The sequence below is a fragment of the Camelus ferus genome, chromosome 21, assembly GCF_009834535.1.
Source record: "Camelus ferus isolate YT-003-E chromosome 21, BCGSAC_Cfer_1.0, whole genome shotgun sequence".
Classification (NCBI taxonomy): domain Eukaryota; kingdom Metazoa; phylum Chordata; class Mammalia; order Artiodactyla; family Camelidae; genus Camelus; species Camelus ferus.
In genome coordinates, this window is record NC_045716.1 from 25,336,233 (window position 1) to 25,351,302 (window position 15,070).

Here is a 15,070-nt window from a genome sequence, read left to right on the forward strand (position 1 = left end):
ATTTTTTTTGTTCCCAATAAAGGAGATTCAAAGGTGACTGTCCCTGAGTTACTCGAACACCTCTGGACTCTGACCCCTTCTTTCTCCTAGGAGTCAGTGCCCCAGACACACAGCCACAGGTGAGAAGACAGAATTAGAAGTCCCTTCCTGGCCTGGAATCACTTGCACCCCAGGTTTTTCTAATTTCCTTTTCCCTCCAGGCCCTTCAACTGTAGCTCCAGTGAGGCATACAGGCAGTCTGTCTCTCTCACTTTGTTGATACCGGGTCTGCAAATCACAGTGTTTTACCCCCTGTATTTAAGTTGATTAACAAAATATTTATGACATTCCCCATTTAGACTTTCTCCATGCCACCTCCCTCTGCTGGCCACGTGGGTGAGGGGTGGTAGCAAACAGAACTGGAAGCTGGCTGACAGTGGCGCTGAGGGGCGGGGGTGGGGAGGACCTTGGCCTCTTTCTGTGCTTATAACTGGATCTGTGACTCATGTTGTGAGTCACTCAGCTCCACCTCCTTCCTCTAGCTGCCCCTCCCAGCAGCCTTCACTCCTGGCACAAACCTGCAACCAGACCAGGATCCTGAAAATGGAAAAATCTGACACAGCCTCTTGTCTATCCACCCTTCCTTTCATCCGTTAACCTCCACTGGGTGTGTGTGGGGCGGTGAGAGGTGGTCCTCCTGTTACTTAACCCCCAGCTGCTACCCACTTTGCACTCCTGGTTAGGTGCTGATCCAAGTCTCCCTTTTTTTCTGCCTCTGACTCCCCCATTCCCCAGATGTTTTTTCCTTCTGTATCTCTCTGCTGCTCCTACACCTCAAAGTATTAAAGAACACTTTTGAGTGAAGGGTGGAGGCGGGAAGAAAAGTGGATAATGGATTTTTAAATTGTGGTACACACCTCTTCCTATTGCCACAGACCTTGGGAAGAATTTTCTTCCCCCAAGTGATTGAGGCCCATGGAATGCAGGTGGGGGTGGGGGAGCTTGGTAGCTTTTAGAGTTTCTAGAATCAGGCTTCTGGGCCACGTTCCTAGCAGGTGTATGCTTCTTTGTTCCAGATCGACTCCCTGTCTCACAATATTTTCACTGTTTCCACAGCTGCAGCCAAGACAGGGAACTTTTAAAGCTGAGGCCGGAAGGGTGTATGTGTGCTGGGAGGAGAAAGTTGAGTGTCACTTTGGAAAACTGGGGCCCCCACCTAAGGACTGCTGCCTCTGTACAGACTCAAAATCAATAAAACCGCAGCTCATTAACTCTTACTTCGTATTTTATTTCCTATCTTGATCGTAGCTAAAAGTAGATGTTTGCATTCCTACCCCCAGTCACCGACAGCTACAGTTCCTTTCCTTCCCTCCTGGTGCCTCCTCACCCCCCTCTTTGCTTCTTGGGTTGCCCTCCTCACCCACCTTTGCTTCTTGGGGTGCAGTGTGCAGGGTGGGGGAATGGGACTGTTGCGCTGAGCAGAGGTTTCCAGCCCTCGGCTTTCAAAGTCCTTAACATGAATCATTAATCTGGAGATCTTGTGTCTGGGCTGGGAGAGCTCCGGTACCTGGAGTGGGCTCTAGTTTCCGCTTGGGTGGTGTGTGTATGTGTGTTTGATGGATTAAGTGGTAAGATCTTTTCCTGGGGCCTCCCGCCCCCGCCCCCAGAGCTTGCATGTAAACATACCTGTACCTGTGTCTGCATCCCGCAGGTATTTCCATTCCTCTCCTTACTTTTCCACGGCACCCTTCAGGATATACGGAAACACTAACTCGCCCCCACTCCCCAGTTTTTGGGCCTCCCCAGGCAAAAATTCCCTGAGGGCCAATTTCCATTTATTTCTTCACAACCACTTTTGTTAGGTCTGTCGGGGAGGCCTGAACTACTTTTACATTCCTCCTACCCCCTCCCCACCCCACCCCCTTTTTAGAAGATGTTAAAAAAAGCCCAGCTTCCCAGGGAAGCCAACTCTGAGAGAGCCCCGAGAAGTGGCCCAAATGACTCCAGTTTAGTACTTAGCATTACAGCTCCCCTCGGTCTTCAATGATCATGAACAGGCAGAGACCAGGATCTGGGGTTGGGGTAAAGAAGGGGATCTGGGTATTATCTCAGTTCCCCATTTTCCCTCACCTTTCTCAGGCTCCACTTTTCCAAAATTGTGTGCATTCTCCTTTAAGGGGCTGGGCATCTCTCCCGCCCTCTCCAGAGTCGACTGAAGTTTCCAGAGGAGCCTTCTCTAGCAGGCTGGGCACACCTTTTGAAAGACCCCAACTTGTGCTCTGTGCACCTCAAATGCTCCTTTTCCTTGAATCCTCCCCTTGCCCCTCTCCCTGACTTCCCTCCTCTCAACTACAGGATTCAGTCTCTCTCCCCGAGAGGCTTGAGCATCCTCGAGGCTTCCCACCCTTGACCGCTCCGTAACCGGATGGAGCCAGAGAAATGTGGTGGGGGGGCCGGGGCCAGAGTTTCAACATCGCCCCCCAGAAGGAGGAGCCAGAGATGGGGGTAAGGAGAAGCAGCTTGGGCTTGTGGGAGGGCGTTAGCAAGACGGTGTGAGTGGGGATGATGTGGAGGTGGAAAAGGGAAGAAAAGGATCTAGAAGAGAAGGAGGAGGGCGTGTCTCATCGACCTCGATTGAGGAGGCTTGGTCTTTTTCACAGTCTCAAGTTCATTGTCTCATTATCCATTAACCAGCCCCTCCCTTTAGTACCTGCCAACCCTGGTCCTGAGCTCCCTGCAGCCACTGATCTGTTTCCCCTGAGAGTCTATGAGGGTAGGCCTTCAAAGGTGGCTGCTGAAGTAACCCCAGACCCCAGGACTGGAGAGGCAAGGGGAATAACCCTACACCCTTTGCAGCTCTCTGGACCAAAGTCTGTCCAGGGGAGCGGGATGCCAGAGCCCGGGAGTCGTCAGCTTGGCAGTTGCCTGGCCTCTGGATGCCTCCCAGGTAATAATGCTCTTCCAATACTTCTGATCTCCAAAGACTTCAAACTTCGCCACGGATGCCTCTGTATTCTCCTCCTGGCTTAAGGTGCTTCAGCCTGAGGCTTGCTCTCTTCTCTGTCCAGGGCTGGCTGGGAGCTTGGACCCTGATGGTCCCTCTGCTTCTTTGACCTCAGTTACTCCTTTTCTCATTTAGTTATTCAATAAATATTTGAGTGCCTACTACGTGCCAGGAGCCTTCTAGGCTCTGGAGCAAAAGAATACACATTCTCTCCTAAGCTTTCATTCTAGTGAGGTTAGGGCAGGATCTTAATCTTCCCCCTTTAGATCCTCCTGTCTGAGAGGAGTGGATGTGTGGGCAGCACTGCAGACAGTCAGACCTGACTTCCCTCCTTGCCCTGCAGGGGAGCAGATCCTAGCATGGGCCCCAGGGGTGAGGAAGGGGCTGGAACCCAAATTGCCTGGAACTCTGATCTGCACCAACTTGAGGGTCACCTTCCAGCCCTGTGGATGGCAGCGGAGTCAGGTGAGATGGTAGGACAGAGGAAAGGACAGCCAGCAGGAGGTGGGTAAGGGAGGCCAGAAGATTTAGACAAACATTACAGGAAGTGAGATAGTGAGAGTTATGCTTAAGGGCTGTCTTTTGTGAGTATCCGGGATAGTCCAGGGGGGGCTACCTCTAGGAGGTGAGGGCTGCTGAACTAGGGCAACGAATGAGACTTCAGATGTCTTTGGCATCAGTCACGTGCTTCTTCTAGGAGACTCCCCTGAGCAGTGAGTATGATTTTTCCCTGGCCAACATTGGACGATTAGAGGCTGGTAAGTGTGGTGGTTTGGCAAAGGGGCTCACCGGGGGTGCTGGAACCCCTCCTTACCCTTCTACTCTCAGAGGACAGCCTGAGTGGATGGAGTGGGATGGGCTGGATGAGTTCCTCCCAGAGGGACCCAGATCCAGCGTTACACTGCTCTCTCACTCTTGAACTTCAGTGAATGGCCTGTCTCGAGTCCAGCTCCTCCGTCCAGGGTCCCTGCTTAAATTTATCCCTGAGGAGATTCTGATCCATGGCCGAGACTTCCGGCTACTCAGAGTTGGCTTTGAGGCTGGAGGACTAGAGCCTCAGGCCTTTCAGGTAAGAGGCCTTCAACCCAAGGACCCCCTTCCCCTTAGAACCTTGGGATCTTTTCCCTGGCAATGCCCTGTAGCCCCCAATCTCCCAAGATCCCTCTCATCCATCGCTTCTCAAGGAGAGGCTAAAATGACAGTGTAATGAGAGTATTATGAGAGCAAGGGCCTGAATTCTAGCCCAGCTCTGCCAATCATCAGGAGATTAACTGCCAGCAAGTGCCTTCCTTTGAAAAACAGGGAGGGCTGGATAAGATTATTCCTAAGATTCCTCCTGGAATGAACATCCTGTGATTCTGTGGTTCCAGATGTGCTCCCCATGGCCCGTGGAAGTGCCTTTTGTTGGGCACTGTCTTCACTGTTCTCTGCTGGTGGCAAAGACAGTGGAACCACACCTGGGTCCCCATTTCCCTCTTTTCACTTCTTCAGTCTGAGCCAAAGGATGGGGTGTTCTTTCTTCCACAGGTGACCATGGCCATTGTCCAAGCCAGAGCTCGGAGCAGCCAAGCCCAACAGTATGCAGGGATAACCCTGAGTAAGGCCGGTGAGCGAGGGTGCTTTAGGGTAAGGCAAGGGTAGAGTCTGAAAAAGCAGAGGCTGGCTGCAGACAAAAGAGCTGAGAAGCTGTCTCTGGCTCTTCTTTCTCCTCCTCTGTGCCTCCCTCCTGCTCTAGGCTGGAGTTCTGGCTCCAGGAAACCACCTATTCCCCTCCTGGAGACGTCAGAAGACTGGGAGACTGAGCGGAAAAAGCAGGGTGCCAGGGGCTGGAGGGTCAGCACTGTCAATGAGAGGTTCGACGTAGCCACCAGGTGACCCCCCGTCCACCCCCACCCCTGCTGCCCTCCCAATCTTCCCCTAGTTCTCTGATGCTCTAAAACTAGGACTTCCCACAAGCTCCAGTCTCCGAGGACATCCACAAAGCTATCCCCCTTACCTCAGAGAGATCCCTTCCTAAGTAGCTTCCTTGTAAGAACAGCTTTGCGTTATAATGAGGTCACTGAGCCAAGCTGTGACGTAACTCTCAATTTCACAGCCTCCCCCGTTACTTCTGGGTCCCTCACCGAACCCTGGACAGTGAGATCAGGAAAGCGTTTGGCCACTTCCATCAGGGCCGTGGACCGGTCAGTGTGAGGGTCAGGGTAACGGGTGGGTATTAGAGGGTCCTGGAAGTCAGGGGTCGATGTGGAGGGAGGGGATCCCCGTGAGGTCAGTGTAGGGGCAGGGGTAGGGTGAGGCTGGGTTTCTCCCACAGTGATCCTTCTCTCATCCATGTGAAGCGCCTGTCCTGGCATCACCCTGGGGGCAGTGACCTTCTCCGCTGTGGCGGCTTCTATACAGCCAGCGACCCGAACAAGGAGGATATCAGGTGAGGGGAGGGCGGGTGAGAAGAATCAAGGGCTAAATGTTCAAGGCAGACACCTTCCCTTACTTTCTGACTCCCTCCCCTCCAGAGCAGTGGAGTCGATGCTCCAGGCTGGGCATTCGGACGTTGTCCTGGTAGACACTGCGGACGAGCTGCCTGGTCTCGCAGATGTCCAGCTTGCCCACCTGAGGCTGAGGGCCCTCTGCCTGCCTGGTGAGATGAATTTTGGCCCCTTACCCCCACCCCTAGGCCTGCTGATCGTACCCTGCTTCACCCTCTTGCCTGCTATAGATGGTACCCCTTCAGGCCCATGATCCAGTTTTCTGCTCAACTCCCATCTCCCACAGACTCGCTGATTTCTTGCCTTCCTGACCCCAACACATTCTTTTTTTTAAACGGCTTTCTTGAGATATAATTTATATACCATAAAACTTACCCCTCACCCATCTTAAGTGTGCACTTCCATGTATTCTATTGTATTTACAGTGTGGTACAACCATCACCACAGCTTAATTGTAGAAATCTCATAGCCATCTACAGTTACTTCTCATTCCTATCCCGAGACCTACGCACCCACTACCCCACTGACTAGTAACCCTTCTTAACCCTGGATGCTGAATCCCCAGTTCTCCTGAGCTCTTTGCCCTCCTGATCCCTCTGCTCTCTCTCAGATTCATCTGTAGCTGAGGATAAATGGCTCTCAGCTCTGGAAGGAACACGATGGTTGGACTATGTCAGGTACTTCCTTTTTTTAGCCACGATTTATAATTCATCCCTCCCCATCCTTCTGTTAACTTGGATTCCTAAATGGTCTTCCATTAACTCTTCTCCTTGGTTTACCAAGAAGACTGTTCTTCAGTTGCTCCTTAGAAGGAGAAGAGAATCTGCTTCTATTGTCTCCCATGACCCCTCACTCCCTTCCTCTGGGCTTCTTGTTCCCCTCTCCTCTTCCTCCCCTGCCCCTCCAGGTCTTGTCTTCGAAAGGCCAGTGACATCTCGGTCTTAGTGACATCCAGGGTTCGTTCTGTAGTACTTCAAGGTGAGTTTCTTGGGCCAATCTATTCCATTCCTTGTCTTTTTCCTTTACGCACCTGACTGGATTCTGCTCAGGGAGGGAGACCTATAAAGCTTCCCTGTCCCCTTCCAGTGCTAGCATCCTCCTCTTGTTTTGCTAGGAACTACCCATCAGCACCAACTCATCCTTCAGTGCTACCTCTGCCTCCCCACTAAGACTGTGGTCCCTCACAGAAGGGTTCTCAGCTCTCTGCTCCTGCTCTTCCATCAGTGGATGGGGATTGGGGTTGAGGTGGAAGCTGGTTTGACATTTATGATTCTGCTTCCTACATGTGAAGCTGGGGATTTCTACCAAGTGGACTGTATGAAGTGAATCATTCAAGGTCTTTGTTTTCTCTTCATTTCTATGTGCCCTCTCAATCCTACCTACCCGAAACTTTCTCTCTCTGTGCCCCTCACTTATTCTTTCCTTTTCTCACTCTCTTCTGTCCTAGTTTCTTGGCCCTTCCTTCTTTGTCCCTTCTCCCTCTTTATCACCCAGAGCGCGGTGATCGTGATTTCAATGGCCTCCTCTCTTCACTCGTCCAGCTGCTTTCAGCCCCTGAAGCCCGAACACTGCTCGGCTTCCAATCACTAGTGCAGCGAGAGTGGGTGGCAGCTGGACATCCCTTCTTGACCCGACTTGGGGGAACTGGGGCCAGTGAAGAGGTGAGAGTATTTGGGAAGGGTATTGGGGTGCAGGGAGCAGGTATTACTAAAGAAGTAAGCAGATGAGAAAATTATATATTATAACCCATTGGAGGTGAATTAGGTCCAAAGCGTTCTGACGTTGGGCTGAGCTTGAAGGGAGACCCAGATGAGTGAATGACCACAACCCCCTACCACCCTTAACTGGGATTTCTGTTCCCTGACCTCCTTAGTGTCCCCTGGTCCCTGTGTCCCTCATCCCCTGTCATTTTGTTACCCTCCCCATTTTGGTCCCCATAATCCCTTCCAACCTCTTAATTTCCATCTTCTCAGGCCCCAGTGTTTCTCCTTTTCCTTGATTGCGTCTGGCAGCTCCTCCAGCAGTTTCCAGCTGAGTTTGAGTTCTCTGAGTTTTTCCTTCTTGCTCTTCACGACAGCGTCAGGGTTCCTGACACCCTTACATTCTTGAGAGATACTCCCTGGGAGCGTGGAAAGCAGAGTGGACAGGTCAGTGACTTCCATTTTTGACTTGTCTTCCATGCCCCCCACACCCATTAAGAAGTACTCTTTGAAGTTTAGTCTTGATTATGAAAAGTGAGGTCTGTGCATGGGAAAGGGGGAAGTTGGTGCTCACTTTCAGGACTGGACTTTCATCCTACATCTGATTCTTGGAGTAAGAGATGAAAATTTCATGATTTCTTTCTAGACCTGGGAGAAAATTTTTATATTTTTGTTTAACCATCCTTTTTCTTGTTTCCTCCATTCAGTTCAACACTTACACACAAGTCTACAATGCAGGGTACTCCCAGCCCCCAGCTGGGAACTCTATTAACCTGCAGCTGTCTGTCTGGGACTGGAATTTACGCTACAGCAATGAACAGATACTACTATTCCATAATCCTGGCTATGACCCAGAACACTGCCCAGATTCCTGGCTCCCTAGACAACAGGTGAGGTGTTTAAGGTTCCTAAATTCCTTTGACTTTCTCATAGGCTCAAACTACTAGAATGGGGAGAAGTAGAAAGACACAGGGTCTGAGTTCCCCACTCCTCTTCTGTAGCTGTCACTTACAGTCCCTGACTGTCCCCAGGAAGACAGAAACCCTAGAAATCACAAGGGCATCTTTTCTGTCCTCCTCATTAGTCTTCCTGTCTCATGCACACATTTTTATGTTTCCCTAAAATCAACTTTTATCAGTCCTGAGGCCTAGTGTGAAGCCTAGTGAGCAGAGTAGATAGAGTTCTCAGGGGAAGGCTTGTGGTTTGATCACTCATGCAGTGCTGAGTGGGTGGCAGATGGACATACTCCTTCCTGACGGTTTGGGGAAACTAGGGTCATCCGGTTTCTAGGTTGCCAGTTGATTTCTCTTTCCCCCTCAGCCAAGCTTCATGGTTCCTGGACCCCCCAGTTCTGTGTGGCTCTTCTCCAGAGGGGCCCTGACCCCCCTGAATCAGCTTTGTCCTTGGCGGGACAGTCCTTCCCTGCTGGCAGTCTCTTCTCGTTGGCTCCCTCGACCTGCTATCTCCTCTGAAAGCCTGGCTGATCAGGAGTGGGGGCTCCCCTCACATTGGGGAGCTTGCCCTTTACCCCCGGGGCTGCTGCTGCCTGGATATCTGGGACCCCAGATCAGGCTCTGGAGACGCTGCTACCTGAGGGGAAGGCCTGAGATCCAGGTGAGAAGGGAAGACAGGGACTGGGAGTGGGAAAATGGGTTTGACTGCTGAACAAGATGTTCTAGGAGAAACGAGATGTTTCCAGAAGCTGGAAAGGCAAAGAACTGGGGTGGGGGTGGGGGTACTGGGAAGTGAGGTACCATTCCTGCTAGTATCAAAGTGGATAGGTTTGGGAGTGTGGGGAAACTGCTCACGGCTTATATCAAGTATAATCTAGGGCTGAGTTGGAGGGGGAAAAGAATTAAAGATGCCAGAAGTCATGGACAGATCTTAGAAGCAGACAGCAAGAGCTGCAATAATATTCCTCTGCCTCTCTTCACCTCCCCAGATGGGCCTCTCAGCTCCCACAATCTCTGACCTCCAGGATGAACTAGCCCATCTTCAGGAGTTATTAAAGAAATGGACACCAAGAATATCTCCAGAGGGTCACTCCAAGAAAAGAGACCCAGATACCATTCTCTCCCAATCCCGTTGAAATTCCTGCCTTTCTCATGGGCAAGGGTCGTCTCGGGTGAGGAAGTTCTGTCTGATCCTCCCATTTTTTAATTCTGGTCTTACTGCCTCAGCTTTTATACGCCAGCCCTTAAGCTCACGGACTTTCCATTACAGATGGGTGGTGCTAACCTTATCCAACTCTTACCCTGGCCTGTTCTGTTCCTCAGTATAGCTATATGGACAGCTTCTTGTGAGTTGAAGAATTAAGAAACAAAAACAATCCAGAATATGACTGCCTCTTTTTTTTAGGGCAGTTCCAGCCCTTTTGGATACTGAGCTGGTGAATTGTGAGATCAGAGATACCCTTTATCAGCGCCAACAAGATGGCCTACAGACCTCCTTCCTCCTCCTCTTGCTGCTTCTTTAATTCCAATTTCTATTTCTTCCCTTATAGTTTTCTATGGGTATGGAGTGGATATGGGCGACACTCTCTCTTCCAATTGTGTATTTTTGTTGTGACATTCCTATTTAAAGAGTTCATTAAAGCCCAGTATTTATACATAGTGCTGGCATTGTTTCTTGTGTCTGAATAAAGAAACCTAGGTAGGAGAGTGGTGGGCAGAGGGTGGGTGTGACCCAGGAGAGGGAAGTGCCCACCGTATTACTGCTAAGGAAATAAGGGATAGGTCTGCTGAGGCCCTGCAGAATTTGCAGGCAAACTGGGTTCTTTCCCGTGCAGATGGGGCAAAAGCAGACTGAAATTGTTGCTGGGGCCGAGGTGTGCCCTGGAGGCTGAGACCGAGACCTCTGGGCTTCACTGTCAGTCACCCTTCAGCTTTGGTCACAGACCACCTCTTGAGCCTCGGGTTCCTCTCAGCCCCATGTGCAGCGACGACTAGGCGAGCTCAGACATTCCGCAACCCCCTCCCTGAGGGAAAACGTAATACCTCAAAGCCCAGACCGGGGCTGTGAGGCCGCATCCATCCAAAACCCTGCGGGCCGAGGTGGACAGCTGTCTCCATGCCCGAGGGCAGCCCACGAGTCATTAGGTTGAGGATTTCTTCCCCGACCCTTCCTAGGGAACAAGGATACAAAATGTACGAAAAGTAAAGTTCTGTTCTCTTCGCTTTTGAATTTACATTTTTGGGAGCAGTGGGATCCTTTAACGTCTAGCATTGCGTTAGGAGGGTCCGAGCATTTCCGTTCCGCCCTCCCGGCCCAGGCCGCTCACAGCCGTACTCTTGGCACAAGACCAATAACCGAAGAACGCCGTCACCCCGACCACTTCAATTCTCCGCGGGCCCTAAGATGGCCGCGGCCGCTTCCGGCTCCTCCTCTGCCGCGGCCCCGCCCACGTCCGCCTTCGCCCCGGAAGTGGAAGAAGTGACTGAGGTCAGAGGGCGGAACAGCTGCCTGGAGACGGCGGGAGCTCTATCGCCATGGCTGCCGGGCCGATCTCTGAGCGGAACCAGGGTGACTGGAGGGGACTAGCCCGGAATGGGCCTAGGAGGTTTGGGGGGCCCCGACTAGGGCCAGCAGTGTTTCCGCCGGGGCGGGAGATTGGACCATCCCGGGGGGCGCGAGACCGGCTGTGATGCCGGCTGGGGACGGGATGGATGGGTGCAGGCTGAGGCCTGTAGGTGTAACTCTGTCTATCTCCCATCTGTCGCCTTCCCACTCCAAAAAAGAAAAAAATTAAACTACAAAGAGAGTTTGCACCAGAATTCTAAGTTAAACTTAAATCTGTTTTCTGTAAAGGAGGAGGTGTAAGGGTTTAACGTAATGTCTTTTTTTTTTTTTTTTTTTTTCCTCGCCTTCTCTTTGCTCCTGTATCCCATCTCCACCCCCAATTTCCCTGCCTGGCTTTCATCTTCATGTTCCCATCATCTACTTCTTTCCTTTCATATTCTCATCCCTGCCCTAACCTCCTAATCCTGTCTTCCAGATGCCACTGTGTACGTGGGGGGCCTGGATGAGAAGGTTAGTGAACCGCTGCTGTGGGAGCTATTTCTCCAGGCAGGACCAGTAGTCAACACCCACATGCCAAAGGATAGAGTCACTGGTCAGCACCAAGGTGAGTACATGGCACGAAGTGCAATTATGTATATGGGGGGGGGGGGCAGATTGCTTCTGGAGGGCCCCAGTGGTATTCATAACTTCTGGAATGAGCAAGCTTAAGATTTCTTTCTCTTAAGCCTAGCTCACAGTTTGTTTTTGGAACGATTTTCAGTTGAGTGAGATTATTATTTCTTGTTTTTTGCGCTACAGAAGGCGAAAACCCCATTTTGAGTCACTTCACTCAAATTCTTAACCTCTTCTCTTCCACTTCCTCAGGCTATGGCTTTGTGGAATTCTTGAGTGAGGAAGATGCTGACTATGCCATTAAGATCATGAACATGATCAAACTCTATGGGAAGCCAATACGAGTGAACAAGGCATCAGCTCACAACAAAAACCTGGATGTGGGGGCCAACATTTTCATTGGGAACCTGGACCCAGAGATTGATGAGAAGTTGCTTTATGATACTTTTAGCGCCTTTGGGGTCATCTTACAAACCCCCAAGATTATGCGGGACCCTGACACAGGCAACTCCAAAGGTTATGCCTTTATTAATTTTGCTTCATTTGATGCTTCGGATGCAGCAATTGAGGCCATGAATGGGCAGTACCTCTGTAACCGCCCAATCACTGTGTCCTATGCCTTCAAGAAGGACTCTAAGGGTGAGCGCCATGGTTCAGCAGCTGAGCGACTTCTGGCAGCACAGAACCCGCTCTCCCAGGCTGACCGCCCTCATCAGCTGTTTGCAGATGCACCCCCTCCACCCTCTGCTCCCAATCCTGTGGTATCATCACTGGGGTCCGGGCTACCCCCACCAGGTAAAGCTTTTGATTCAAAATATGTTTTGGGCTTGGGGGTGAGGGTGGAACCAGGAAGAAGGAAAAAGAACCTGGAAAAGGGAGGCACTGAGTGAGTAGGTAATGAGAAAGGGATTGAGGAATGATGATGGTGGTGTCGAGTTTCCCCAGAAGGCTGAAGTTGTTTGAGTTGTCTAACGTTGTTTCTGACTATAGAGAGTTGGGAGGAGGGGAAAGGAGCTCATCCTGCCTAGAGAGGCCAGGTTGGAACAAGCTCTCTAAAGACACTCTCTTCTCACTGTCATTAACTCTTTCTCCATTTTCTCTGTAGGGATGCCTCCTCCCGGCTCCTTCCCACCCCCAGTACCACCTCCTGGAGCACTTCCACCTGGGATACCCCCAGCCATGCCGCCGCCACCTATGCCTCCTGGGGCTGGAGGACATGGCCCCCCATCAGCAGGAACCCCAGGGGCTGGACATCCTGGACACGGACATTCACATCCTCACCCCTTTCCGCCGGGTGGGATGCCACATCCAGGTGGGTGTTCTTTGCTGGGAAGGAGAAGGATGAGCTTGGTAGAGGAGACACACTGCTTTCCTTTGTCCTTCAGCCGTAATAGATAGCCCCCAGGTCCTCGTGTCTTTCAGACATTATTTTATAAAAACAAACACTAAAAGCTTTGCTCTGTGTACTTTAACAACTACCACCCTATCGTCCTTTCTTATTTAAGTTTTACCAAAGAGTAAACTATACTTGCTGTTTTTTGTTTCCTTAGCTTTTACTTACATTCTCTTCTTTGACTTCTACCCCAGTGCCAAGTTGAGGGGACATCTCTGCTCCTTCTCTGGTTTGACCTTTGCTGTACTTGAAACTGGCCAGGTCCTCTTGTTTGAAAATCTTGTCTCTTTGGGTTTTTCTGGATTCTTCATCTATCTCTCTGACTCCTCAGTCTCAGCCACCTAAGTAGGCTCCCTTTTCTCTGCTTGTACTATGGTTTTGTGTTTGGTTCTCTTTTCTGCATGATTCCATTATTTCTGTGCCTCCCAGGTCTGTGTCTCTGTCCCATGGTTATTAACATCCCATACCCTTAATCTTGCTGTTTAATGGACAACTCCAGTTTTCTACCCTTTCCCTTCAAACTTACTCTTTCTCTAGTATTCTTTGTTTTTTGGTCTTGATTCAGAAATCTGGGAGCTATGTTTGACTGTTCCCTATCACCCCTTCTTAATACCAAGTCTCAATGTCTCTGGCCTCAGACCAGCCACCAGTGCCCTAGTTCAGGCTCTCATGTCCTCACTATTTCACACCTAAGGTATTGTAGTAATTTCCTAACTGACACTTTGACTCCAGTTATCTCTACCTTTGATCAACTTTCACAGAGTTTTTTTTCTAAAGTACACATGGTCACACACCCTTGCTCAGATTGTTCTGTTGCTCCCTTTCACCTACAGAGTAAAACCCAAACCTGGTACCATAGCATTCTAGGTTCTTCCTGACGTGCCTCCTGCCCGTGACCTGCTCCATATCACCGTGTTACTGGGTTTCCTATAACATACTTTGCTGTTGGACACACCTGTGCTTTGCACATGCTAATCTTTTCCTTCTGGAATGTTCTATTCCCACTCTGTTGTCCACCTGAAAAGTTCTTACTCATCCTTTAGAATTAGGTCTTTGCTCAGACAGTATCTCTGTTACCTTCCCAAGTCCTATGAACGGAATAATCACCCCACTTGTTACATACTTGCGCAGCACTGTTACAGGGCCTGAGCCGTGGAAGGGCCAGGGGAGGTGGGAGGGGTCGATTGGTTAGTTGGTTGTTTTGTTTCCTGGAATGGAGTCAAGGAAAGGGGTCCTTTTTGTCAGACTTATTTTCCAGTCTCTTCTTTCTGATGTTACTTCTTTCTCCATTTTCTTCTCTTCTTTGCTCATTTTCTTTGTCCTCTTGTCTAACTTTTTGTCTCCTTTTTGTGTCTGTTTTGTCCTCATAGGAATGTCTCAGATGCAGCTGGCCCACCATGGCCCTCATGGCTTAGGACACCCTCACGCCGGGCCCCCTGGCTCTGGGGGGCAGCCACCGCCCCGACCACCACCTGGAATGCCTCATCCTGGACCTCCTCCAATGGGCATGCCCCCCCGAGGGCCTCCGTTTGGATCTCCCATGGGTGAGTAGGCTCTGGCCACCTCCCTCATCCTGACACGTCTTATTCTTACAGCTTCTTGCGTCACACCTCCATCCCCTGCGCTTTCTTACATTTCTTTTCACTGTCTCCCTCCGTTGTCCCAATGTGAACTATCTCATTTGTTTTTAGTAAGTTTTCCTTCTCTCCCTGCAGGCCACCCAGGTCCTATGCCTCCGCATGGTATGCGTGGACCTCCTCCACTGATGCCCCCACACGGGTACACTGGCCCTCCTCGGCCTCCACCATACGGCTACCAGCGAGGGCCCCTCCCTCCACCCAGACCCACTCCCCGGCCTCCAGTTCCCCCTCGAGGCCCTCTTCGAGGCCCTCTTCCTCAGTGATTTCTCATTGTCTTTCCTCCTGTTATATTCTCCCAATATCTTTTCACGTCCTTGGACCAATCAGAGTTGCTGTAGTTCTCGGGGCTAAGGCACTAATCCCTCTCAGACCTGCTTTGTAAGTGTAACTTTTTTCACAGGAGGTTTTTTCCCCTATGTTGGTCCTAAGTGTTTTACAAGTGCGGAGATAATAAACTAAACTCCTTGTTTATTCTTTGTGGTGTTTTCCTTGGTATGGGGACTTTTTCTCTAAGAATAGATGTCAGTATATTGGGAGAAGAGTGGTAAGGTAGGAGTGAAGGTGTTTGTTCCACGTTTTACAGGCTTATTCTGTAATGTGCTGTTGCAGTCATGTTACTGAATGCGAGTGGGGCCAGAAAACACCAAAATGTCAGAGGTTGGAGCAGAGAAAGGTTTATTGCTGAGCTGAGCAAGGAGAATGATTGGCTCATGTCCCAGAAAACCGTGAACTCCCTG

At 50.6% G+C, this 15,070-nt stretch overlaps 2 protein-coding genes and 1 long non-coding RNA gene across 4 annotated transcripts; 2 read left to right on the top strand and 1 right to left on the bottom strand.

Moving 5' to 3' along the window:
• The first annotated feature begins 188 nt into the window (after positions 1-188).
• MTMR11 (myotubularin related protein 11) lies at positions 189-9,781 on the top strand. Its single transcript, XM_032464382.1, is given in 18 exon segments — positions 189-2,484; positions 2,836-2,926; positions 3,327-3,448; positions 3,681-3,741; positions 3,910-4,052; positions 4,511-4,589; positions 4,719-4,854; positions 5,079-5,166; positions 5,323-5,411; positions 5,497-5,621; positions 6,080-6,146; positions 6,377-6,447; positions 6,964-7,130; positions 7,443-7,616; positions 7,877-8,059; positions 8,490-8,783; positions 9,112-9,243; positions 9,245-9,781. Coding segments are annotated over 18 exon segments (2,142 nt in total). The 5' UTR covers positions 189-2,418; the 3' UTR covers positions 9,299-9,781.
• On the bottom strand, positions 7,452-10,578 carry LOC116658754. Of its 2 annotated transcripts, none has more exons than XR_004314048.1 (3): positions 10,450-10,578; positions 10,166-10,293; positions 7,452-7,588 (listed from the first exon to the last, which is right to left on the bottom strand). It is a non-coding gene; the product is annotated as an uncharacterized LOC116658754 (long non-coding RNA). The 2 variants fall into 2 exon arrangements; XR_004314047.1 differs by having other exon boundaries at positions 10,458-10,548.
• On the top strand, positions 10,549-14,804 carry SF3B4 (splicing factor 3b subunit 4). The gene is made up of 6 exons (XM_006186579.2): positions 10,549-10,691; positions 11,164-11,292; positions 11,553-12,095; positions 12,406-12,612; positions 14,064-14,237; positions 14,409-14,804. The coding sequence occupies exons 1-6, from the start codon at positions 10,658-10,660 to the stop codon at positions 14,594-14,596; spliced, it is 1,275 nt and encodes a 424-aa protein (XP_006186641.1). The 5' UTR covers positions 10,549-10,657; the 3' UTR covers positions 14,597-14,804.
• Positions 14,805-15,070: the final 266 nt, after the last annotated feature.